Consider the following 25107-nt stretch of genomic DNA (forward strand, 5'->3'; position numbering starts at 1 on the left):
TAGCAAGCCTGTGCAAATGGATGTGTCTTACTCCAACAGAATATTTCACAGTATTTAATTATGGCATTGTCCATTTTGCATAGAATCAACTGACTTGCTTAGACGATGTCTTCTGGAGATTAGATTTTAAATACCTTTCTCTTAATAGCCACCAAAATAATCCTTCCCACAGCAGATGAATGATGACTGCCACGGACCAAAACTTCATAATTTTCAAGTGATGTCACTGTCATAGTGTTACCAGTGGTGGCTGCTTGCCAACTAGTTCACCCCTAATGAAGACATCATACCCCAAACTGAAATTACAGACCCAGTTCAGCAGCTTCTGATGCTGCTATGCAGTTTTTGGAAACAGAGGTTTCCAGTGGCGGTACCTCTGGATTGTGTGCCTGCAGATGAGCAAGCATTTCTGTTCCTTCCCGTAATCTAATATTAACGGGAATCTCAAACCATCTGACAATAGCATTAAACCAGAGGACAGCACTGGATTGCTTCCCAGAGCATCCATCAAATATTACATTAGCTAATGAACAATTATTAGACAGACCTGTCAAAACAAAAATGCCCTATGCCATTGTTGTCATCCCTCTTATAAGGAAACCATTATCTGCAGCTTGAAACACTTGTGCAGCTTAAGTGAATATTTACTTTGCCTAGTAAATGTTCATGTGCAGCAGCAAACCTAAGAGTTTCTACTGATACTAAGATAACAGTGGCACAGATACAGGAAGGATAAAGATGTTATAGTTATGGGAATGATCATAACTGGACTAAAATTCAGTTCAATATATATTCTTGCCTTTTCATTCACCAAAGGGGGAAAAACAAAACAAAAGAAAAAAAAACAAAACAAAACAGGAAAGATTGACAGACTTCCTAAAAGTATTTTTAGACTGACATCTAAGTTAAGAGCAAGCCTCCCTTCTGCATTTCAGTTACTGGTATAAAATGATATAATCATAATACTCAAAAAGCATTTCTTTGTTAAAAAAAAAAAAGTGAAATTAGTATCAGTAACAAACTGTGAAATGATAGAATATAGAAAGGAAATTGTCCTAATCCTTCCCTTTTTCTGGGTGGTCAACTTTACTGGTTTTGAGCATTGGTGGTTTAGAAGTGAGGTCAGAACTGCTGATCACACCTGCAGTGGGCTATGCTAAAGAATTTCCCATTTTAGCATAAAAAGACACCAGAAAAGATAGGTCCCAAGCACATGCTGATGTCAGCACATCTGGATGATGTCAAAGAAATAATATTGGTACACTATCTGTGTCACTGCTTCCAACTGTTCCTTATCTGCTAGTTAGTGCCACATAATAGCATAATATTTGGGGATTAGAAGAAAATATAATGCCAGTCCAGACTGGAATAGCTAATAAATTTATATGTAAAGGTGCAGCTGCTTCAGCAATTTCGAGAACAGAATAAAATTCTTGGAATCTGTGACCAGTCTATTGACATTTATTGATATCTTCATGAACTGCAAATAACCACACCAGCCAATTTTTATCTATTTCTCAACACGTAAAGCACTAAAAAGGAAATTTTAGAATAAGACTCTCCTGCAAGGGCAACAACTGAAGTGAGAAATCAACCTGTGTGTCAAGAATGCTGTCAGGGCAAAGTCAATTGTCCTGAGTAAAGGGCAAGCTGTACCTTGTTTTGTCTCCTTTGCCTTCTTCGAAGCCTCAGAAACTCCTTGTGCTGCCGTGAAACAAAGTTGACTGCTGCATATTCTAGCAATGCAGCAAAGACAAAGAGAAGGCACACGGCCATCCAGATGTCAATAGCTTTTACATAGGAGACCTAGAAAGAAAAAGGACATAGCATATTATGTTTCAAACTTCTTCATAAGCTGAAGATATTGACATGAAAAAGTAAACACATTTCTGCACAGCGTGAATTCCAGTTGCTCGATTAGGTGTTTTTTTGTGTGTGTGTGTGTGTTTTTTTGTTGTTGTTGGTTGGTTGGGTTTGGTTTGTTGCCTTGTTGGTTTATAACAAAATAATCCAGCTATTCATGGATATGTGTGTTCACAGAGAACACACAAATTATGAGCTACAGCCCTGAGCAAAAGAATCAGGATAAGTCTAACAAAATACAATTGTGTTTAAAACTCAAAATCCCAGTTTACCAGAATGAATATGAATACAATACCTATTGAAAAAAACATCCTAGAAAGGTTATATTTTTCACCTTTTTTTCTCTTGTATGAACCAATTAGCATATTGATTAAATGTCTACATTTGATATCTATAACCTGAAAGTAAACTCAGGGTACTGTATCCTAATGGTTGATATAACTTCACTAATACATGTGGTATTAAATGTTCGATCACAGTTGCTTGACTTCTATCCAACAACTTTATAAGTAAAAATAAATCTTCACAGACATTATCCATTAGAAATACCCAAATACCAGATGCCTTTATTATAGCAAAAGCCTATTCTGATTTGAGTTGACAGGTCCACAATACGATCAGATGTATTAAGCACAGTAATGTCACAAGATTTTTATCATATTACCCACACAGCAGGCCAAAGAGTAGCCAATTAATGAGCTACACACTATCCATATCAAAGGTACGTTGTCCTCCATAGCTGTATTTGGTCTCTGCCTTTCTTTGTAGTCTTAGAGTTTTTAAGCAAAGATCTTATGATTAAGCAACAGCAGGATGTCTCTACTGTTTATCAGATATTACATCCAGGGTGGAATTATAATCATCTGACTTTTAATGTCTGCAAAATATATGTGAGTTAGTTGCCTAAACTCCTTTGATATAAACGAACCAAGGAATGAAGAATAGGCATTTCTAGGATGCAATACATCTGAGCTGTTTTAGATGTCCACTTTAGGATGAGATGAATAACACCCTAGCAGCGCTTTTTTGTCTTCGCGTCTGTGTATAGGAGCTTAGAACCTCATGATCTCGGCATATATGCGTGAGACTTTATGCAGTTGTCTAAATAAAAACATCACATACTACCATCTTAGGTACTTAGCCTCCACTTGATAATCCAGGACAGCACAAATCTCCAGTATCATGATAGCTGGTCCTCTGGAGATATCTCAGAAACCCAAAAGCATCCCAAATGGCACCACCACACAACTGAATTAAGCTAAGAAAAATGGATTGTACCCAAACTCTGAAAAATTATAATCAACAGGCATTTAATGTCAGAGTAGTACCCTGCAGGTTAAGCAATCCAGTGCAGTCAAAACATGCAGTAGACTGAAAAGAGAGCAGAAAAGAATGTGTCATGCATCTAACAACCTCATGTTTAGTAGAGCCAATATCCACCTCAGGAGAATCCCCTCTTACCCTAAGATACTTTGCACATGCTATCCAAATTGTCCTGGCTCTTATGCTCATGGATACCATTTTGTGACAAGGGAAGCATGCCTATCTCTGTAGATTTTGCTCCTGTTCACCATGTGCTTAAATAGCATTATTTGTCAAAGCCTGTAGAACATTTTTGTTAACATCAAACAGAATATACTGCACTATGTGTTCCAGCAAGCAATACAAGAAGAGGAACTAGCATTTAAAGCATGGCAGAAAAGATACAGAGCTCCATTTTGCAGATCCTGAACACCGAGAAGGTCTTTTTGGAGGAGACAAGTATTGTTATACAGCCTGCATCAGGAGAACACACACTTCTGCAGCTGAGGCCATAGTCCAGCTCCACACTGCAGAGCCCACTGCAGCGCTCACAGTACAGCATGCCCAGGCTGGGACGGAAGAGGACCATTCAGCAGGCAAAGGTGATAGTGTGAACCTGTGCCTTTCGGTTAGATATCACACAGGTATGCATCTCTCTCACACACACAGAAAAATCTTACAAGTGACATATTTGTTGGGCAGCTGGGAAACCCAGTGAAAACTCTGCGATGTCCCAGACACTCTGTGCCACAGGCTGAAGCGCAGTAGGAATCAAGTCGCTGTAATTTCTGTAAAATGCAGCTAAGTTTAGGTTGTTTGTTACCTTCCTCGAAGGGGCAGCTTGTTTTGCTTTACAAACGCCCTTAGGAGACATATTAGACATGCATAAACAGCTGGACTGTGCTGCCAGAGACAGCACAATGCAGGGAGCTGAAGTCACAGGAATCAACATTTCTGACTGTACAAATCCTGTCCTGGTGGGCTTAAAGCAGTGAGGGCAAAATAATAAAGAAAACTCTGAGTTAACCTTCCAGCCACTGACACAATGCTGTCGTAAATGGCATCCACACACTTGCTGAGCCATCTGGATTATTATAGATCCAGGCTGCTGTGCTGGGATCAGAGGATCACAATATACTTGGCAGGTACGCAGCTTGTTTTATTGTGTAGTCATTGCCACACCATGGCACAGATTTAAATGCGCAAACAGAAAGCAATTGCTTCCAAAACACATTCAAAATAAATATATGGAAAAGTGCTATTTCACTTCTAAGTGATATCTGACCCCCTCATTTCATATCACTTTATATCATTTTTTTCCTGCATATCTATCCCTGGTATGTACAAAATTCTGCTGTTAAAAATCTAAAAGCCTATTAAATTTTCTGAAGCCAGATTTTTCTTCTAGCCATCCCTATGCCTGGAAAACTACGTGAGTCTTTTACACCAAGACTAGGAGGTCCTCATCTGGTACACATTTCCAGGGAAGTTTTAAGATGGGTGCCCAGCTTTTAGATCAGCACTTGGTGTGTGCTGTAAAGCATACACAAAACAAAAAATCGATGGACTTTAGGGTCTCTTCCTGCTTTAGCGGACCTTTTGTCTGTATCTTCCTTCAATTAGGAAAGGGCCACAGCTACCAGATCACAGACTGCTCTGAAGTGAGCCCCTCCCAACCACCTCTGCTGAAGCTGTTCCACTTTGTATGAAAACACATAAAAATACATTGGCTTGGGGACTGGGAACAGTCTCCTCTTTCCAGATGTAAATGATAACCTGTGGAATGAATTCATCCCCTGTCTGTGTCCTAAACACATGCAGTGATTGAGAGGGCTGTATCACAGAGTATTTCAAGGTGGAGGAACAATTTCCTCAGGGACATGAAGACAGAAAGGTTGTGAATTTGATCTACACATTCCAGGTGAATGCTATAACCACTTGCCTACCATATGCTTCAGCTTCTCACTGTGGTATCTCACATGTCAATGAAATGCCCTTTTCTAGAAGCTCCTCAGCATTTCCCACTTATCTCCACAGGAAACCCTCCGCTCAGCAGGCTCTATGATGTATCTCATTCCTAGATGCTTATTTCTCCTTTGCACTGTACAGGGAACTTTTCACATCTAATTTTCAGTTAAAAATACTTCTGAGTGACGCACTCTTAGGAGCTGGGGTCTGCAAAACTGAGTACTTTGTGATAACACAGGCACACTCCTTGCTTTGGCAGATTCTTGCACCAAGCCCAAAAAGAGTTAACACACTGTTAGCAGCTATGTTTTTTTTTTCCCAGATTGCAGTCTAGCATGAAAACTGATGTGTCTGCCCAACCAAAAGGCTAACAGCACTTGCTTCAGTAAGGACCTCATCAAACAATGCTTTATCTCCTGCTTCCTTAACTACTGCATCCAAGTTCTTTGAAACATAGTCACTAATGTGTACACATTTTTGGAGAAGGTTTCCTTGCACCTAACTAAAAAAAGTTATGTACTTTTTTTTTGTTTGTGTTTTTGTTTTTAAGTTAATACTAAGAAATACGGGGGGAGGGGGGGGAGGGGCAAAATGCCTCTAAGTGGAACATAGACATCAACACCATAGTCAAAAGAACTGTACTCTCTAAAAATGCCTATCTGTCATTTTTGACTAAGTCTGGAGAGTTATGGATGGCTATTTCAGGTGTAGATATCTGCTTTATACAGGCCTGTGATGGTAAGATAAAGCCTGTAAATCATCTTTGTTAGCTAGTGTCTTGTTACCCCACACTAGTCTACGTAGTATGTACTGTTACCTTAGTACCTACCACCTTTCTCATAATTTCTCTTACAGGACAGAACACAAGGCATACAATAACACTACCAATTCAGAGTTAACATTATCAAGCTGCCAAGCGTAAAATGAAAAAGTAGTACTGGTTGTTGTTTTTTTAAAGGTAGACCTTGCAAAGCATTCTCTGAAAAGCCCATAACCCTGATAGTACACTGGCTCCATTTACTTTGCAGTACTTTTAGAAGTAGTTGTTTGGAAACTCTGTGTCATTCGGCATTATCATGTTCAGAAAGCACATTAAGATTTTTTTTTTGCCCTTTTCTTTCTTTAAATAGCTGCTCTGGTTTTTACTGTATGTCGAACAGCTATTTTTTTCTTTCCTTCTTTCCTTTTGTTTTTTTTTTTTGGATGGTGGTGGTGGTATTTAAAGGTTCCCACTAATAAAACCATAAATTATATTAATTATTCAGATACTCTGTAAATGTTTTAGGGCCAGCTCTATTTCTGTTACAGCACAAGCCTCTTGAGACAACTGCTTTAACTCTCTGATTCAGTCTAACAGGTGTAAAATGGGAATAAAGACACTTCTATTCTCTCACAGTATTCTACATTGTGAAAATAATTTCAATAAGCAGTGTAAAGATCTCAGAATTCATATATTCACTTATTTTTGTTGATAAGATCTCATTAAAAAATATGTATCTTTGACTTGAGTTATGAAGCCCAAATCCTTTATTTTGTACAATTCTAGGCAAGAATTTTCAAAGAAGCAAATCTTCAGCTACTGGGAAATGTACAATTTGGAAACAAATGTCTCTTATGCAGTCAAAGAATCTCTCGGGGAAAAAAAGTTAGAGAAGTTTTCAGATTGGAAATATAGAAATAGAAGAAAGTAACATTTTAACTCAAAACTGAAATCAAAGTTAAGTAAAACTGCCTTCCTGTACTAGGAATTGATGTTGCATTAAATTTCATTTTACTTTTTAAATCAAAGCACTTACATGAATTTTTGTTATCATAAAATCTGAATTCATAAAGAAACTGATAGCTCTTTCATTCATATCAGCTGTACACAGTTGAAACTGGAAGCACCAGCCCTAGTTTCACTGCATTTTCCAGACAGAAATGTTTCTGAATGAAGAACACGTTGTCTGTATCTTCTTTTTGTTTCACCATTATTCTGGACCTCTCTTTTCACCCAAGTGTTTCACTGCCAGGAAATATCATCATGCTAAAACAAATTCTTATCAGAAAATGCAAATTACTTTCTCAGTCCTAAACTTTCAGGCATTTTATACTATTCTGTTGTTGCAATGCTTTCCTGTTAATCATCCTTCATGTTCTGCAATTTTAGACAGTCATAATCACAGTGCAATACCTTGACTGGTCAGCTCAGCAAGACTTTCTAGCTTACTGGGGGGGGGGAAAAAAAAAAAAAAAAAAAGAAAACGTGACAGCACCAACTTTAAAATCAATGGGATTGACTTACTGGTGAGAAAACCTTCATGAAGCATTCAAGTAAGATAAGTAAAGCAATTGCCCATCGCAGCTGGCTCTGTGACCTGTTCTCAAAGGGCAATGGTTTTGCGGGACAGTAAGAGGGCTGATCAGTACCAGTTCTAACTGCTGCGATCTCACTCCTTTACACAAGCATCCCTGGAAATATAGAAAAAGTCCTCTAGGCCAAAATACTCTGCCTTCATATGTTTTACTTTTTCTGTGGAACAACCATGTGGGCAGAGAATGGGAGAAACTAGGTCATTTTTTCTTGCCTTGACTTGCTCAGTCCTTAGCCCCAACCCAGAGAATACCTTGGGTTAGGAGCTGGAGCTTCGCTTGGGCTTGGAAGTGAGTACACAAGCTGCAGAAGCTGCTTGGCCCCTTCTACATCATAAAAAAATATGGAAGAAGATGAGAACAGACAGGGAAAGGAGGCCCCTAGAGGTCTGTGGTTTGGTAATTCCAGTACTTAGAGCCAACGAATATTTTACAGCCAAGGACAAGAAGCTTTCAATACGTCTTAACATCCTCACAGAGACGAGTTCAAAACCAGTCTTATAAACAGGAACAGAAATCTTTGAAAGAAGAGTAAGGTTAAGAGCCTTGGGATGGCGAGGCCATCTTTGTGATGTTTATAGCACACCCACTACAACACACTAATCAACAACCAAAGTAATGACAAGGTTTATTGCAGAAAGGAATATTGTCATGCTCCAGAAGTTCAGCGTGAAGGATGAAAAAGGAGGGAATGATAACAAAAGCTGTCATCTCCCAGACTGAGACTGTGGCAAATGTTTGTTTGCATCTTCAAGACTTCGTTGTTCACATTCTTTCACTTATCTATTTTTAATGAAAAAGTTTAAGCTATCAAAACTATTATTCTGTTACTGGAAAATAAGCACTTGTACTATGGGCCTGATTGTAACAGGAGATGGTTCGTTGGTGATTAAGTTATGCATAAGTTGTATGTGCCTGTGCTGATTTTGGCTGGGATAGAGTTCATTTTCTTCATAGCAGCTCATATGGTGCTATGTATTGGATTTGTGATGAAAACAGTGTTGATAACACACTGATGTTTTAGTTGTTGTAGAGCAGAGTTTTTCCCGAGTCAAGAACTTTTCAGCTCCTCATGCTGCCCTGCCAGCGAAGAGGCTGGGGGTCCACCAGGAGCTGGGATGGGACACAGCCAGGACAGCTGGCCCCTGCTGAGGACAGCTAACCCCTACTGACTAAAGGGATGTCCCATACCGTATGAGGTTATGCTCAGCAATAAATGATGGGGGAGACGTTTTCAGGGCTGCCATTGCTCGGGGGCTGGCTTGGTGTCTGTCAGATGGTCATGAGCAATTGGGTTTTGCATTACTTGTTGTTTTGTTTTGTTTTGTTTTGTTTTCTTTTGGCTTTGTTTTTCCTTTGTTTCTTTTTGTTCTTTTTATTATTATTTAAATTTTTCTTATTAAACTGTCTTTACTTCAACTCACAAGTTTTCGAATTTTTGTCCTTCCAGTTCTGCCCCTCACCCCACTGGGGCAGGAGAGTGAGCGAGCAGCTTCACAGAGCTTAGCTGCCTACCAGGGCTAAACATCAGTACTGTCCTTCACCAGCTCACTTACTTCATTGCTAGGCAGGTTGGGAAGATACTAGCCTGACTGGTGACCTTCTTTCCTTTTGAGGTTAAATGGGGTTAAAATCAAGTCCCAGATGTTCCACTACAGAGCTCAGCTACTATTCTCAAAGTAAAATGTTTATTTTATGCTCACGTAACTGGTTTGGTTGGCTCATTGGATGAATGGAAAAACAGCGATAACTGGTGAATGTGAAACACACTTTTCCCAGTTATTTTAATAAAACAACTTTACTTTTTTAATTTGACTAAAATATCTTGTTCATTTTTTTCCCCAGAAATATCTATTTTGTCTTCCATTTTCTAATGAAATGTGGAACATTTTCAAAACAAAACAAGAAAGAAATATTTAATATAGAAATGCTGAAGAAAACTATCCTAACCTCCCTCCATTATTTGAAACTATCCACCAAATCATCAGGGATTCACAAGTTGTTCCAGTCACCCAGAAATGTCTTTTTTAGTGAATAAACTGTTCATTCGATTTTTATTTTTTTTTTTGCTCTATTTGTATCGTGGGTTCTGCCAAGTCATGAGACGCTAAGCTTCCCATCCACCACTGATGCAGAACTAAATGCTGACTGTATTCAAGCCAGAAAAAGTATGTAAAACACTTATGATTTGTTGTGTCTTCGAAGATGAAGAGTATCTTCTTATATTCTTTAAAGATGGTATGGAAGTTAAGGCATATACAAAGATGCTGGGCAGGGGCCAGAGGAGGTGTGTAACAAAATTCATTAATACGGCTAATAGTGATTTTAGTGTTGCTAACCATCCCAAAATGCTGCAGATGCAGTAAGTATTTGTAAGTGCTGACTGCCACCACTGCACCAGTTCAGTCCTACTCCCCTGGAAGAGGGAGAACAAGATGCTCCCCACATTAAGTCAGACTGAAAACTGGCGAACAGAGTGAAACTGGCTGCTGAGAAACCACAGGTACCCAACACTTTGTGAACCTCTGCAACACATGGTTGAGACCTAATTCAGATGACACAGGATTATGTTATGGTGCAGTGTATCAGCAGCAAGTGATAAAGGGAGCACAGAAAAGTTACTTCACACTGGAGACCCCTATTTCTTTAAAGTGTGTAACTCTATTCTGCATGATATATTGCAAAAAATAAACAGGTGTACCAGGTAAAGGAAAGCTATTCTAGAGAAGCATATATATATATATATATATATTTCTTTTTAGCATGAGCTGTGCCTGTACATATTTTATGATCTTTCTTCTCATACAGCATATTTACACCTCTAAAAATGTAATCCCATAAATACAGAATCAGTTATAAGGCTGGTGAAGCCAGAAGACTGTTTGTTTTTCCTTCCCAAGGGCATTTGAAGTATTGGCATATTCATCATGTGTCATTTTCTGTGATCATACGGTGTAGTTGCCTTGTATTTCTGTGGTGGGTTTACTCAGCAGGGCACCTGAGCTCTGCCACAACTGCTCTCTCACTCCCCATCCCCAAAGGAAAAGGGGAGAAAATACGATTAAATGGGCTCAAGGGTTGAGAGACGGACAGGGAGATTGCTCAACAATTATCAGCATGGGCAAAACACACTCTGCATAGGGAGATTAATATAATTGATTGCCCACTGATAACAGACTATAGCAGTGAGAACTGAAAGCAAACTACAAACCTCTTACCCCCATACAACCTCTTCTACCTCCTCCCCCCAAGCAGCACAGTGGAATGGGGGAATGGGGGCTGCGGTCAGTCCCTGACACTTCACCTCTGCCACTCCTTCACGGTCCCTCCCTGCCCCTGCTCCCCGTGGGGTCCCTCCCACGGGATGCCGTCCTGCCCGAACGGAGCCTGCGGGGGCTGCCCACAGGCAGCAGCTCTTCAAGCACTGCTCCCACACGGCTCCGTACCACGGGGTCCATCCATCCCCCAGGAGCAAACTGCTCCAGCACGGGTCCCCCACGGGTGGGCGGCAGCTCCCCCCAGACCCCCTGCTCCTGCGTGGGCTCCTCTCCACGGGCTGCAGCTCCGGCCCGGGGCCTGCTCCTGCGGGGGCTCTCCATGGGCCGCAGCCTCCTCCAGGCCACATCCACCTGCTCCACCGGGGGCTCCTCCACGGGCTGCAGCGTGGAGATCTGCTCCGTGTGGGACCCATGGGCTGCAGGGGGACAGCCTGCTCCACCAGGGGCCTCTCCACAGGCCGCAGGGGAACTGCTGCTGCCTGCCTGGAGCACCTCCTGCCCTCCTGCTGCACTCACCTGGGGGGCTGCAGGGCTGCTTCTCTCTCCTCTCTCTCCCAGCTGCTGTTGCCCAAAAGTTGTTTTTTTTTTTTTTGTTTTTTTTTTTTCTCCTTTCTTAAATCTGTTTTCACAGAGATGCAAACAACATTGTGTATTGGCTCACCTCTGGTGAACAGCTGGGTCCCTTTTGGAGCCGTCTGAAACTGGCCCTTTATCTGACATGCGGCAGCTTCTGGACTCTTCTCACAGAGGCTACCCCTGTACACTCCACTACCAAGACCTTGCCGTGTAAACCCAACACAATTTCCCCTTCCTGACAATTCATTCTTTCTGTTCAGGAAGTTTAGACAAGATGCACCACTTCCACTTCAAAGGCCTATGACTTCTTTGAAAATAGTGTGATTATTTTTAATGAGAAAGAAAAGAAAATGAGCAATAGCTTGTGGTTGTTTTTCTAACCAAACATTTTGCAGCTGAGAAAAATCCTGTGATTTGGACAGATAACGGTGTTGGTAGTCAGTTTGGGAGCAAACCCAGTGGTTTTATTATGCAGTGATAATGCAGGGACTGGCTGGCCTCTCCTACTGGGAATGAAGTAACATTCATATTGAAATTGTACCCACGGTCAAAAGCCTGGTTTTGCAGAAATGTAGTCAATTATGCGTGGTCTCAATTTTGACTAAGATTACAATAAAATGGAAATGTATCTTATCAAGGCCTGGAGCTGAATCTAGTTCAGACCACTACAGAAATGGTTGACAAAAAGGTAAAGAAGGGAAATAGTGAGTTATCTGAAAATAAGAGGTTCTGGTGACCCTGCCCCAGAGCTGTGTGTTGAGTTCATGCCTCCTAAACAAGGGCAGCGTGGGACTAGGAGTGAGCAGATCCACGTAAGGATACGTGAAGATCTCAGAATCAGACCTCCAACACCAAGCATAAGCTCTCTCCATATATATTCCATACATCTCTGTTCTTTTCCTCAATCTCATTTTGTCTTCTTCAGTCTTCAAGAAATCAGTATTGAATAAGAGCTCACAGCCATTTGACTGTCTTCTTTTTCCTTTAAAAGCAATCAGACTTCTAATATAGCTTTCTACGGTCAAAAGGAAAAACAATCTTCCTGCCCTCACCAAAAAACTAGGACTCTGCAACCGTGAACTACCCACAGGTTGCTACGACATCTCAGTTCCCCATCAATTAATCCTTCAGATTTGGTTTGTGAATAAAGAAAGTCATAAAAGCAATCTCATTTTGGAAGAAATAAAACCAGTATTTGTGACATTTCTTGGGTATGGACTAAAGAAACTAATCAACAGATCAGCAGAGCAGTGGTGATCAGTTTATGGAGGTGACAAATAAGGATTGATGTCCCTGCTACAAAGAAGCAGCTTCTCATTTCTAAGTAATTGAAAGACATTTATCACTCAGAAACACCCCCATATCCAGCTGGATCAGTGCAAATTGAGAATTACGTGTGGCTGCTGTAAGACATGGGCAAATACGCATAAGGGCGGCCTTTGCAGATACATGACAATGTCTCAGGTATCATTTACAATAAAAGTTTCTGAGTCTTCCTTCCTAGTGAAATCTAGATAATATTTCTCTAATGTCATTAAATGCTCACTTGTCTACTTGGACTCTAAGTGGTAAATTCCTCAGTGTATAAAATCGTGGATAAAAACAATCACCAAGGGAAAAAAAATGAGGAAGATTAAAGTGGAGTCACAAAACCACGATTGCATGATTGCTGGCAAGAGCTGCTGGCAGGATTTTGAAACAATGTCATTAAATTCATTAACAGAGTGAAATACTGATACTTACCAAAGGAGAATTTATATTTCAGATTCAGTTGAAATAAGAAGCCAGTGTGGTATGTATCTGGATACAGACAAAATGCCTACTTTTGGAATGCCAGGCTCTCTACTGTGATTACAGTTTTTTTGGTTAGTTGGTTGGTTGGCTTTTTTTTTTTTTTTTTTTTTTAACAGAGCATTAACTTAGGTTCAGAAAACCCTTTCTGTTTCCTCTGTAGATCATAAACTATCTAAGTCACCTAGAGTGAAAAGTAATCATCATTCAGCTCAGCCACATCCATTCTGAATGCAGTCATTACACCTGCCACCCAGTTAGGAAGAATTGCACTAAATTCCATTATTCTTTAACCTTTGAAGAGTTAACTGACTCAGTGCCTGACTGTTATCAAATAATACTCACAATATTATTTTTGTAGCAATAGGAACAAATCCCTTCCTTTCTCATCAACCAGGTAAGAACCATAAAACTGGTGGGCAGCAGTGTAGCTGCTGTGATTAATACCAAGAACATTTGCACCTATACATACATTTTTAGGTATAAATTTTTTTTAAATTTTATATCAATAAAACTGGGCTAATGCTTAGGTGGCTGCAGAACATTCTACAACATCCTCTCCATGCTATATTTCCTATTATAGTCACAACTAAGTGAATCATTAAAAGTTATCCAATTCATTGAACAAAAAACCAAATACCTAAAATTAGAAAAAGGATGCCTAGGGCAATATGCCTTTTTTCTTTAGCTCTTGGTCTTTGCTGAAGAGAGTTGATTTTTCTAATTCTTCCATAAGATTCTACTCCTAAATTCTGGATTTCTTAGGACTTTGAGCAGTTTAATCTGGTGGAAAAAGGCATTTATTTATTTTTGTGAATAGAGTTGATTTTTATGACTGTCAGTCTCTCTCGATTAGAGATGGGTAAATTAAACAAAACCTTTAGTTAGAGAAAATTGCCTTACCAACTCTAAATACATCCAAGTAAAACAACTGAGAATAGGATGGTTCATTACATTACATTACTCAGTATCTACATATGCTTCTTTCTTGAGTATCACTTGATTAGTTACTGTTCCTGAGCCACATATCATTCTTAATGATTCTTCTGGCTCTGTATTCTGCATTGCTACTTTCATCTGATTTGACTGGAAGGGAGAAAAAATATGTTTGTGTGCGTGTGGATAGTTTAAGCAATATGTAACTAATAATAATGGTGCAACAAAACAATCTGTATATACAGTCCATCAAAGAATTCACCTTCTATTGCTTTTTTTATTCTTTTTTTTTTTTTTAAGAAAAAGGGATTCTAAATTAAAATAGGTCTCCTTAAAAAAGATTCCAAAGCTGACATTGAAGAAAACATAGGCTCAAGAGGGATAACACAACCCAATTCCAATTGTAAGTGGTACTGAGTCATATTTCATGTACAGTAAAGCACTTTAGGAAATGCAGAATTGAAAGAAGATGTACAATGGGAATAATAGAATACGGTAAAGATGAAAATGTATGCAGAAAGAAATTGATGGTCTGAATTTTAATAAATAGAGAGAAACAAAATGGTATAAAGAAGGCACGTTCAGGGAGAGAATAAGGAATTCAAATAACTGGGTTTGAACAGCAGCATTTAGCAAGTTTCTTATAATGATTTTATTTTTATTTTTACTAAATTTTAGCCAGATCCTGTCCCATGGACTCCTCCAAGGGATGACCCATCTGACTCACAATGTAGGTCTGATCAACCAGCTCCAGACTGACAGGGGTGCTCCAGGCAACCTGCACCACCTCTTCAGAAGAAAAAGGCTGGGACTGAGGGTTTATATTGCACCAGGTTTTGTGGTAGAAGCAGCCCACACAGCAGGTTTGAAGTACCTCCTGATAAGAACCTCATTTCCTGTTTTTCCTGTTCACATCCTTTGGAATTTAGTAATCCTTTAGTTCACTTTACTAATCAAGATCTACTTGTCCTTTCCAGTCTGAGGTGTCTGACCGATTACCTCCTGTTAACTGAATTACATTTTTGATCCAGTTGTGGTAGACCATACATTGGAATGAAAAAGCAGGAAGAAACAGTACAGGAACCATCATTGTATGTTCCCTTTAGTGTCCCTCTAGAACCACTGGGAACACAGAAGTGCTTCCTGATGATCAGAACCTTGTGTTCAAGTTTGTGTCCATTGCCTCTTGTCCTATCACTGGGCACTGCTGAAAAGAGCCTGGCTCTGTCTTCTTTGCACCCCCCCTTGGGTATTTATTGACATGGATGAGACCCCTCTGAGCCTCCTCTTCTCCAGGCTGAGCAGTCCAAGCTCTCCCAGCCTCTCCTCATAGGAAAGGTGCTCTAGTCCCTTGATCATCTTGGTGGCCCTATTTGGACCACTTGGACTTTTTCCAGTATGTCCACGTCTCCTCTTGTACTGAGGGGTCCAGAACTGGGCACAGTCCTGCAAATGTGGTCTCACCAGTGCTGTGTAGAGGCAAAGGATCACCTCTCTCGATCTGCTGGAAATACTTTGCCTAATACAGCCAAGAATACCGTTAGCCTTCTTAGCAGCAGGGCACATTGTTGGCTCATGTTCAACTTGGTGTCCACCAGGACCCACAGGACCTTTTCTGCAGAGCTGCTTTCCAGCTGGGTGCCCTCCAGCATGTGCTGGTGCCTGGGGTTGTTCCTGTCCAGGTGCAAGACTTTGCACTTCTTCTTGTTGGACTTCATGAGGTTCTTGTCAGCCCACCTCTGCAGCCTGTCAAGCCTCAGAAGAGACCATATCATCTTTCATGCTCACTTTCTGCTGCAGATCCTGATTATTTGTAATAACTTACTGAAGATCTGTTGATAACATTGCAACTCAGAATGCAATTGTCTCCTTAGCAATTCAAGAGACAAGATAATCTGTTGATTTATAGTAACACTCGGGCCTCCAAATTCTGAGACTTTGCTTCCAAGCAGGAGTCGTGTTTCGTTTGCAGCTATTGTGTTTTTCATAGAATTTCATTTTCACTTGAGCTGTAAATCCAAGTACTTTCTGAATCATACTGTAATGTTAGATTGTCTCCAGAACTGTAATATTAAGAGCTTTGTTCAGAACTTTGCCATCATGTAGTGAGGCTGAGTGAAGTCATTTTCAGCCACAATATGTATCACAGTTAGAAATCTAGTAGGAATCTATTGCAAATATATATATATATATTTAAAAAATCAACAGCTAAGAACATCATTACTTCTCACTGAAAAATGTTTGTGCAAAAGCCTTCTAGCTAGGCATTCTTGTGTTTGGGGCACATCTCTTTTCTCTTCGCAGCTTAGTTTTGAGCCAAAGTACTGGAATTTCATAACAGATGAGACCTTTTTCTGAAGGTTATTTGATTGTTTATCCTAAAATCCAATGTTTGCTCCTATAAAAACCTCTTTGCTCCTCATCCATTTTCTAATGCCAGAGTAGGTGCATTTGTTCTGGACTGTCTGCAGCTACAGTTAAAGCATTCAGACACTGTCTGAGGAATAGGGAATCAGAGCTGCGTACAGCTGAGCACTGGAAGTGCCCACAACACCCTCAGTAGTAGTGACTGAAGCAGCCTAGAGTACAGAAGGAGAGCTGTATGCAGGATCATGCAGACACCTCTCAGAAAGGCTGCCATCAGCCCTGGAGGTTCAAAGCACTGCAGCACAAGTGAGGGAAATGGTTTTCATGTCACTCTGATGCCACTCTCTCAAGAGCTGTTGAAGTCTGTTGCCCCATAGCAAGATAAAGCTTTCTGGCTGCTTGCAGGATGACTTTGTGATACTGACAGACAAATGCTTACCTTACAAACAGGCTGGAGAAATCCTGGAGGGAGCTAGCAATTCCATATCCACCGAGCATATCACCACTGCTCAGTGAATATTCACAGTGAAGAACGTTCATCTTTGCAGGAAGTAGGGAAAATATAATTTCTAGTTCTTTTATTTCTGTTTGCTATGTGTTAAGCTTTTGCATAAGGTGTGTGGAGTTATATCCTTCCTGAAAGCATGGCACTATAATAGGCGATACTGGTCACTTTACTCGTTGGTTTTGTGTGTTTCTGGTTTGTATCACATGCTATGTCTTTAAAAGAGTGAATAGGAGAGGTAGAGCCACCTGCAAGGAGAGGAGGCTGCTGCATCCTCAGGGATCCTGTTCAAACAGAGAAGCTTTGAAAGGCTTAATGATATGGGGTCTGGAGCAACTGCACTGTGGAAAAGTCAGACACGCCTCAGAGGTGATGGACAGAATAATTTCCTAACACCCAGAGGGGACCAAACTGAGTTTTCTGCTACTCAGTCAATGAGATGGCTGGAATCGAAGACACAGGAGGCAGGAGGAGAGCTGTGTATGGACCTTTGAATTTCTGCTCAGTCTTACCTAGTTGCTTTGAGCTTTCTTTGCTTAAAAAATAATAATAATTAAAAAATAATAAAAACAGTTATCTTTTCTTGATCTATTCGTGAAATATGGTTAATGAAACATGGGGAATTCTTAAGTTCAGAAAAACTTTTAATCTCTTGAGGCATCTAATTATGAGGAGAAGATACAGGCACATCCATCTCAAAGCTCTGGCTGATTCAAGGTCTTGACACAGGCACCATTTCAGGAAACAAGGACACTCAGTGCCTTTCAGCAGACTGCCCAGCCTTTCATGTGTCAGGCACTGAGTTAGAGGGCGTTTCTTTTGATACTCCTCTCTGCACTCCCAGGGCTTCAGAGCAAGAAGCAAAAGCCAGCTTGTTCACCAAGAGCATAATTTGCTGCTGCCCCACAATGCTCTCATAACGAAATTGCCAAGCAGCTCAAGGGGCTCTTCCAGGGATTGTTGCTCTTGCAGAAGTCACAGACCTGGATGCCACAGAGCATGTTTTATGCTTTCCTTCTGACAACAGGGCCATCTGATATGAGCACTGCACAAGCCAAAGTTTTACAGGTCACACAGAGCACATGTCAAAGGCAGGAGAGAAAAGAAACTGATTTTCTGATCTAGGGGCAATTCTGAACTCCTCAGATAAGTCAATTGCCATGCTACAACTTAAAAGAGGCTGCAAAATTGAACCAGCTTATTCAAGAGAAGACAACAATTTATTTATAAATAACAACCTATATAACTTTACCCCTGTTAGTTCCATAACCAGGTAGAGATGAACAAAGCTTTGAAGCAAGTCGTGTTAAATCCCTCTCTCTCTCTCTCTCTCTCTCCCTCTCTGAGTGCCATAAGGAAGCTCAGAAAACACATTGGCCATAATTTTAAATCATGAAGATCAGGGTCAAATTATAACTCTTTTAGGAAATTTTAATAAACTGGCAGCAGCCTAGATAAGCAATTCGATTTGCATAATTAGGAATGAACAGATATCTTCTTTGTTTTGTAGTCATTTGCCTTACTGATAAGTCTAAGATAGTAATATCCACCTTCAGCTTTCTTTCCAATGCTACAGATTCTTGCAACATGAGTCTTTTTCTGCTGCTAGCATAAATGACTACACCAGGAGCACACACCTACATCCTTTATACCCACATGGTTATTACAAGTTCCATTTCCATTATGGCTCAGCGGAATTAGCATTTAGTATACAGTTTTGACTCCTAGTAGGTCAAAATAAGAGCCTAATAGTCCTGTATAGAAGCCCAGATAGTGCTGCCCTGTTACACAGCATTTTCATTCAACTTTAATACTTGTAGCTTTTGAAAAGTCCTTCTCTCTGACCCTGCTAGCAAGTTGCTGAGAAGAGTGACACACGGCTAGAAATACAAAGAGACACACTTCATATTATATTTAAGAGCTATCTTTATGTCTGATAAGTTATTAATAGATGTCAGAAATTTCAGTAACACTTGCTCTATCATTATTAATTAGAGCTGTGGAGAAGTACTTGCCTGGCTGGTGAACCCTGGTAAATGTTTCTCATATGAACTGACATTTTCTCACTTGTCATTAGGTTTGAGATGAAAAAGAAAACAAACAGAGAAATCAGAGAAATATTCTGCATGGAGCAGAACATGTTAGCAGAGAGTAGATTGTACATAGGAAAACTCAAAGACTGAAAAATAGCTTGCAGTATTTCTCTGTTTTTTTCCCCTGAAAGATCTTAATAAAGAGTCTCAAAGAAGCTCATCCACCTGTTTCCCAAAGAGTATGTACAATGCAAGGAAATATTACCAGATCCCTTTTATAAACAGGGAAATTAAGGTGTACACACAGCAACCACACTTCCCAAGGCTACAGTAGGAGACAGTGGCAGAGCTGTGAACAAATCTTTGGCTACCACAACCATGTTTTACAGTCTAGATCATCCCTCCCACCTGGTTTTGAGAGGGTCCACACTTCTGGCAATTCCACAGATATGCCTAAATCCACAGGAACTTTCTGGGGATGACTGGGCATCACCATCACTCACCATGGAGTTTTGCAAAAGATGCCTATTTATATAATTGTCAGGTACATCAGGAAGAGAATGGGAAAATGACAGGAAAAAAATGTGGATTAATAATATCTACTCCTTACCCGTTGATGACTATGTTTTTGACATAATAAGAAACAATGAAGAGAAATTGAAACAGATTTGAGATTTTTTTTTGTTTTGTTCTTTTTTTTTTTTCAGTATAAGTTATCCTCATGGTTAAGTGGCTTTTTTTTTTTTCTTTTTTTTTTCCCCAGCATATGCAGCTGCAAGAGAGATCTTGCTTAAGTTTCTAATACAATCTTTATTTTGTAAACATGTTTGTCAAGTTTGCAACACTTATGCTGCCTAAAGGGTACTTTGAACCTCATGTTATTCCAGCAGCCATGACTTTGATTGATTGCACATCAGGAAGCTTAAGTACAGAAAACTCCTACACAAAATCACTTTAAAGTATGGAAATTAAAATTTAAAGGCTGCTTCCTTAACATGCTTCTTGTTGCCAGGGCAGCCCCAACCCCAGTCTGAAATGTGGGGGCAGCAGGGATGAAGGGGGGCACAGCGTTTCAGCCATACTCCCACGTGTCATAGGCACAAGCATTAAATTAAGTGGTTTTAATGTGGGAGGCAAGCAAAGGCAAGAAAAGAGCCTCCCAAAGACTCCTGTTTCTAACAAAGCCACATCTGTTTAACAGCCATAGCTGCCAAATAACCGCAGAAGATCACAGAAGAAGCCACAAGCAAGACCTGGTTCTCCAACAAACATGCTCACAATATCCCTTTTATGCACATCCCACCAAACACCATCATTGCCATCCAACTGATAGTACTGTGACTTTACCACAGGGAGAGGTGCACACAGCAACCTTCACCAAAAGCTTCTTGTCTTTAGTGAATACCTTCAGAGCCCCCCAGCATGTTTGTCAGCAGCTTCTTCTGCTGAGTGTGGTCTCCAAAGAGGATCCACTGAGCTCTTGAAGAGCCCTTTGCATTCTTAGCCTACAGGAAAGTGGGGGCCTACAGAAAAGCTGGGGAGGGACTCTTTGTCAGGGAGTGTAGTGATAGGACAGGGGGTAATGGTTTTAAAGTAAAAAAGGGTGGATTTAGATTAGAAATAAGGAAGAAATTCTTTACTCAGAGGGTGGTGGGGCACTGGACGAGAATGCCCAGAGAAGCTGTGGATTCCCCATCCCTGGAGGTGTTCAAGACCAGGCTGGATGAGGCTTTGAGCAACCTGGTCTGGTGGGAAGTGTTCCTGCCCATGGCAGGGGGGGCTGGAACTAGGTGATCTTTAAGGTAATTTCCAAACCAAACCATTCTGTGATTCCATGATTCTTATCTGAGGGCTGTTATTTTTAGAGTACATATCTACAGGAAGTGTTCCTGTTGGCACTTGTATTGTAATGCAGCAGGTGCAGTGACACGGATTTTCCACTGCTGCAATAAATGCTCACAATTTCATTCCTAACAAAAACATCCCCTTTGCACAGGGCAGATGCGTTTTTGAAACTGCATGAGGTCTGATTTTCCGTAAATTTGCTATCTCATACTATATTCTTTCTTTCAACTGAAGCAACATTCCCTTCTTGGCCTTTCTCAAGAAAAAAAAAAAAAAAAAAAAGGCAACCAAAAAAAAACCCAAACAAACACATAAAAAAACACCATCACCATCAGTTCTCCAAAGTTTTTACTCTTTTCCACCCAATGTCTGTGCAAAGGAATAACAATTAGCTAATGGGGAGTGTTTAATTCATCCTTCCTCTTAGTCCAGTATCCCATTGATCCCATAATATGGCAAATTATATGGGCTCTTAAGTCCAATAATAAGTTCAAACACTTTGCCTTCATTCAGCTGCTGCTTAACTCTGGAGATAACCTAAATTCAGTAGGTCTTTCTTAACTTGACTTCAAAGTCTTCTGGGCAGCTGAGTTCTGCTCATGCCCAGAATAGCTCCTGGTATGTGCAGGGAAGTATCTAGCTCCAGCCTGGGTCCAAACATGATTCAGGAGCTGCAACGAGAACATTCTGGGACAGTGCACAGGGTGCTTATTTGAAGACCACCTAACACCACTCAGAATCTCAAAAAAACAAAACCGAAAACAAAAATGACTTGGTGGTTGTGGAAGTTTTAAAATAAAGTCATGGCAATCTTTCCATAGGAAGCTTTGTGGTACCAGCCCTCACCAAGGAAGAGGGAAATACATCCTCAATACCTTCCCAAGCCTGAGATGATACCAATGCATCTCTTCTACTTCCTATGGTATCTATATCAGGCCGTGGGCTGGACTGGGAGGAGAAGGGTCTTTAAAGCTCAAATAAGAGCTATTCGGCTGCACAGAAAGGAAAGCAAGATTCATGAATTTAGTAGCAAGGAAGAGGAGAAAAGGACCTATCAGTTAGATGCCTCTGGTATGTTGTCATTCACTGGCTATAAAGAAGTGTCTTATGTGGTTGGTAAGCTATTCTCTCTATCCAATTTGAAATTATGGTACTGTTACTGTCAGAGGAAACATCCTCAGCTATATGAATGATAGGGGCAGGATTCAGCTTACCATCAAAACAGATAGGCAGCTCCTGGGTAAACTTCATCCCATCTACTTTAGCTGTTTACTGGCCATAGGAATGAATTTTCTCTCTGGAGGTATCAATTTCCATCCACTGAAGAGTGAACGAAGATAAATACCCAGTGGCCAAATCGATCTGAAAAGCCACATTCAGCATTCTGGGGTGAGGTAGGAAGCTAGAAATACAGTGTAGAATGATCTAATGAAATTAATTTGGAGTTTAATTTAGAAACTGCAAAGGCACAGGGTTCCCTGACATTCCATCCTCTTTCTCGATGCGGTCTCCTAATTGGAAGAGCCATTCCCTTGTTTTAGACTGATATGTCTATTTAACTTCAAGGCTTGACAGAGATAAACATGATTAAAATACAGTTTAGAAAAAAATGTTCAACGCTGCCATTTATTTTAAACATTATTGTTTAATCACCAATTTCTCTGTGGTAATTATGCTATGTTTAAGCTTTGGGATTTTTTAATCAGTGTTTTCCTGTAGCTTGGGTGTGATTCCTGTAGAAGCTTCATAATAACCAAATAACTAGGACAGCCTAATCTAATAATTTGTGCATGCATAGGATGTTTGGGGGGATTATTAAAGTTATTTTCTCACTAAAATGTTATCAGCTTAGAAAGCTGAGCTGTTCCAGGCCTATGACTTTCCATTGCAAAAATATTTAATACAGTTTTATGCACCAGATTGCAGTTGCGTGTTAGTGTCATTTATTCCATTGATTTTCCCTTTTGAAAGGAACCTTGCTAGCCTCTAATTTTCACTTAAATAAATCCTAACAACCAAAATAATGTTGTTCAAATGGCAAATGTTTTCTGAAATTGAAAGCTGGAATATTTGTCTAGGCTAAAAACTATTAGCAAGGCTCAGATATGCTTTAGTTTGACAGGACTTGTTATTAACTTTGGATGGGAGACCTGCACAATTTCCTTCTGTTTTAATAGTGTTGTATTTCAGTCCGCCCTCCACAACTAATTTAAATGGTTCCACAGGTAGAACCTAATCACATTTGCACACCAAAATGGTATTCAGTCCCTTCATATAAATTTCCCTGCAGTGTAAAAACAGTGATAAAAAAGAAAGACAAAAATAAAATGAAATAGCATGAATGCAAGTAGCATTACTCAGACTTTTTTGTTCTACTGGAGCAGTCTGAATTTCAAAGCCACCTCCCACACATACACTCAAATGTAACATTTTGAAATACAATACTTCCTCAGATGTTGCACTCATTGTAATGCAGTTTATTCCTAGATATGGAGTAATTGCTATAGAAAGCAAAACTACATCAGTATTTTTCTGCTCTAATGATTCATTCTGGACACTGAAAGAAAGACCTGACTTACAATAAATCCAACCAAAAGCACAAGAAAAGGAGAAGAGATAAAGATATGGGCAGAGAAACGTCAAATATGATTCAGTTTCTTGGGCCATGATATGCACAGTATGCCATGACTCTACAGTCATGCATGCCTCATATTTCTCATTTGAATGATAATTCTTCTTGGTGTAATTGTAGCATTGTATCCATTATCCTTTCAGTGAATTATCCTATACTTTTTTATTTTTTTTTTAAGTCACAGAACTCACACCGGAAAGGCTTTATTTAATCAGCTACAGAGCCCACAGCAACAAATTGTGACAAGTCTTTCTTAGTGACTTTAAGGAGGCAAATGCTTACACTGCTATTTGTAGTCCCTGTTACTTAGCCTTGATTATTGCAGAAATAATGTTTAGTGCAGAAAAATTCAAAAAACATATTGCATTCTAAACTTCAGTTGTATCTGAATGTTGACTCATTTTTCCAGTGCAAAACTTCTTGTTAAATAGGGACACTAGCAGTTTGGTAGGGGAACCAAAGATACTGTCAGAACCCTAGGGGCTCCAAGTCTTGGTAGCTTTGGCCATCATCACCCCACCCCTGCTCAGATCCTGGGGTACAGTGTCTTTTTGGAAAGACCCTGGCCCAGTCTGTGCTGCAAGTGTCCTTGGCCCCTGGCTTGTTCTCCACAGTGGAGCAGCCCAACTTATGCCACTCCCTAGCAGATATCTTTGGGCTACTACCACTACTATCACAGTCATTTATGATTTACTCCATTTTTTATAGGTCTTTCCTCCTGCTATGTGTTTGGACTCTGAAGTGTGTAAGAGCATTTTGCCAGCAGCAGTATGAAAGCTACAGAGCTTTCAAATAGTTATCCTGGGGAATCTCAAGTCCACTGAAAACTTAATTTAAGATGTTAATTTATGCATGATCTTGCTTTAACTTATCAAACCTGATAAGGAAAGACACAAAGGTAATAAATACATAATAATTCAAGACAGGGTGGCTAAAAGTTGGTGATGCAACATTACGAAGCTTCAAGACATTCTTCCCACTCTAGATCTACCCAGAAACATCAGGCTTCACAGGACCTACAAATGCTCTACAACAGAAAGAGCTCAGACAGTGTCCCCAAACTTTTGTGCTGCTAAGGCTTCTGGTAATGGATCAGTTTTTCTTGAGGCCTCTCTGGTCTTTCTTCACAGGTATGAATGAGAGATGGCAGAAAGCTTCTTTGGGGAAATTTCTGGTTTTCCCTTCCACAGCTGGTTCCATTACTCTACACACATGCCCTTCTTTTCTACAGTTGCAAACAATGAGTGAATGATTCCCCACTTACTGGAAGAACAGTCTTCTCTGCTTCTAATTCTTATTTTTATTTTTTAGTTGTTGTTGTTTGGAATACATGTTTTTTCAGTGATTCTTGACATGAGCCAGCAGTGCACACTCACAGCCCAGAAGGCCAACTGCGTCCCAGGCTGCATCACCTGAGGAGTGGTCAGCAAGTCAAGGGAGGTGATTGTCCCCATCTGCTCTGCCTTTGTGAGGCCCCACCTGGAGTGCTGCATCCAGGTCTGGGGCCCCCAGCACAAGAAGGATGTGGGGCTGTTAGAGCAGGACCAGAGGAGGGCCACGAGGGTGCTCAGAGGGCTGGAGCACCTCTCCTATAAAGAAAGGCTGAGACAGCTGGAGATGTTCAGCCTGAAGAAGAGAAGGCTCAGACATGATCTTGTT

At 40.3% G+C, this 25107-nt stretch overlaps 1 protein-coding gene across 3 annotated transcripts in view; it reads right to left on the reverse strand.

Annotated features, from left to right (window-relative positions):
* GLRA2 (glycine receptor alpha 2) overlaps positions 1-25107 on the reverse strand; it is a 130696-nt gene that overhangs the window by 27717 nt on the left and 77872 nt on the right. For all 3 annotated transcript variants that reach the window (XM_080554324.1, XM_080554323.1, XM_080554325.1), the window contains exon 8: positions 1657-1806. In XM_080554324.1, coding sequence (XP_080410450.1) covers positions 1657-1806 — 150 coding nt within the window. The remainder of the gene's footprint in view (positions 1-1656; positions 1807-25107) is intronic.

The sequence above is a fragment of the Anser brachyrhynchus genome, assembly GCF_964034855.1.
Source record: "Anser brachyrhynchus genome assembly, chromosome: 1".
Taxonomy (NCBI): Eukaryota; Metazoa; Chordata; class Aves; order Anseriformes; family Anatidae; genus Anser; species Anser brachyrhynchus.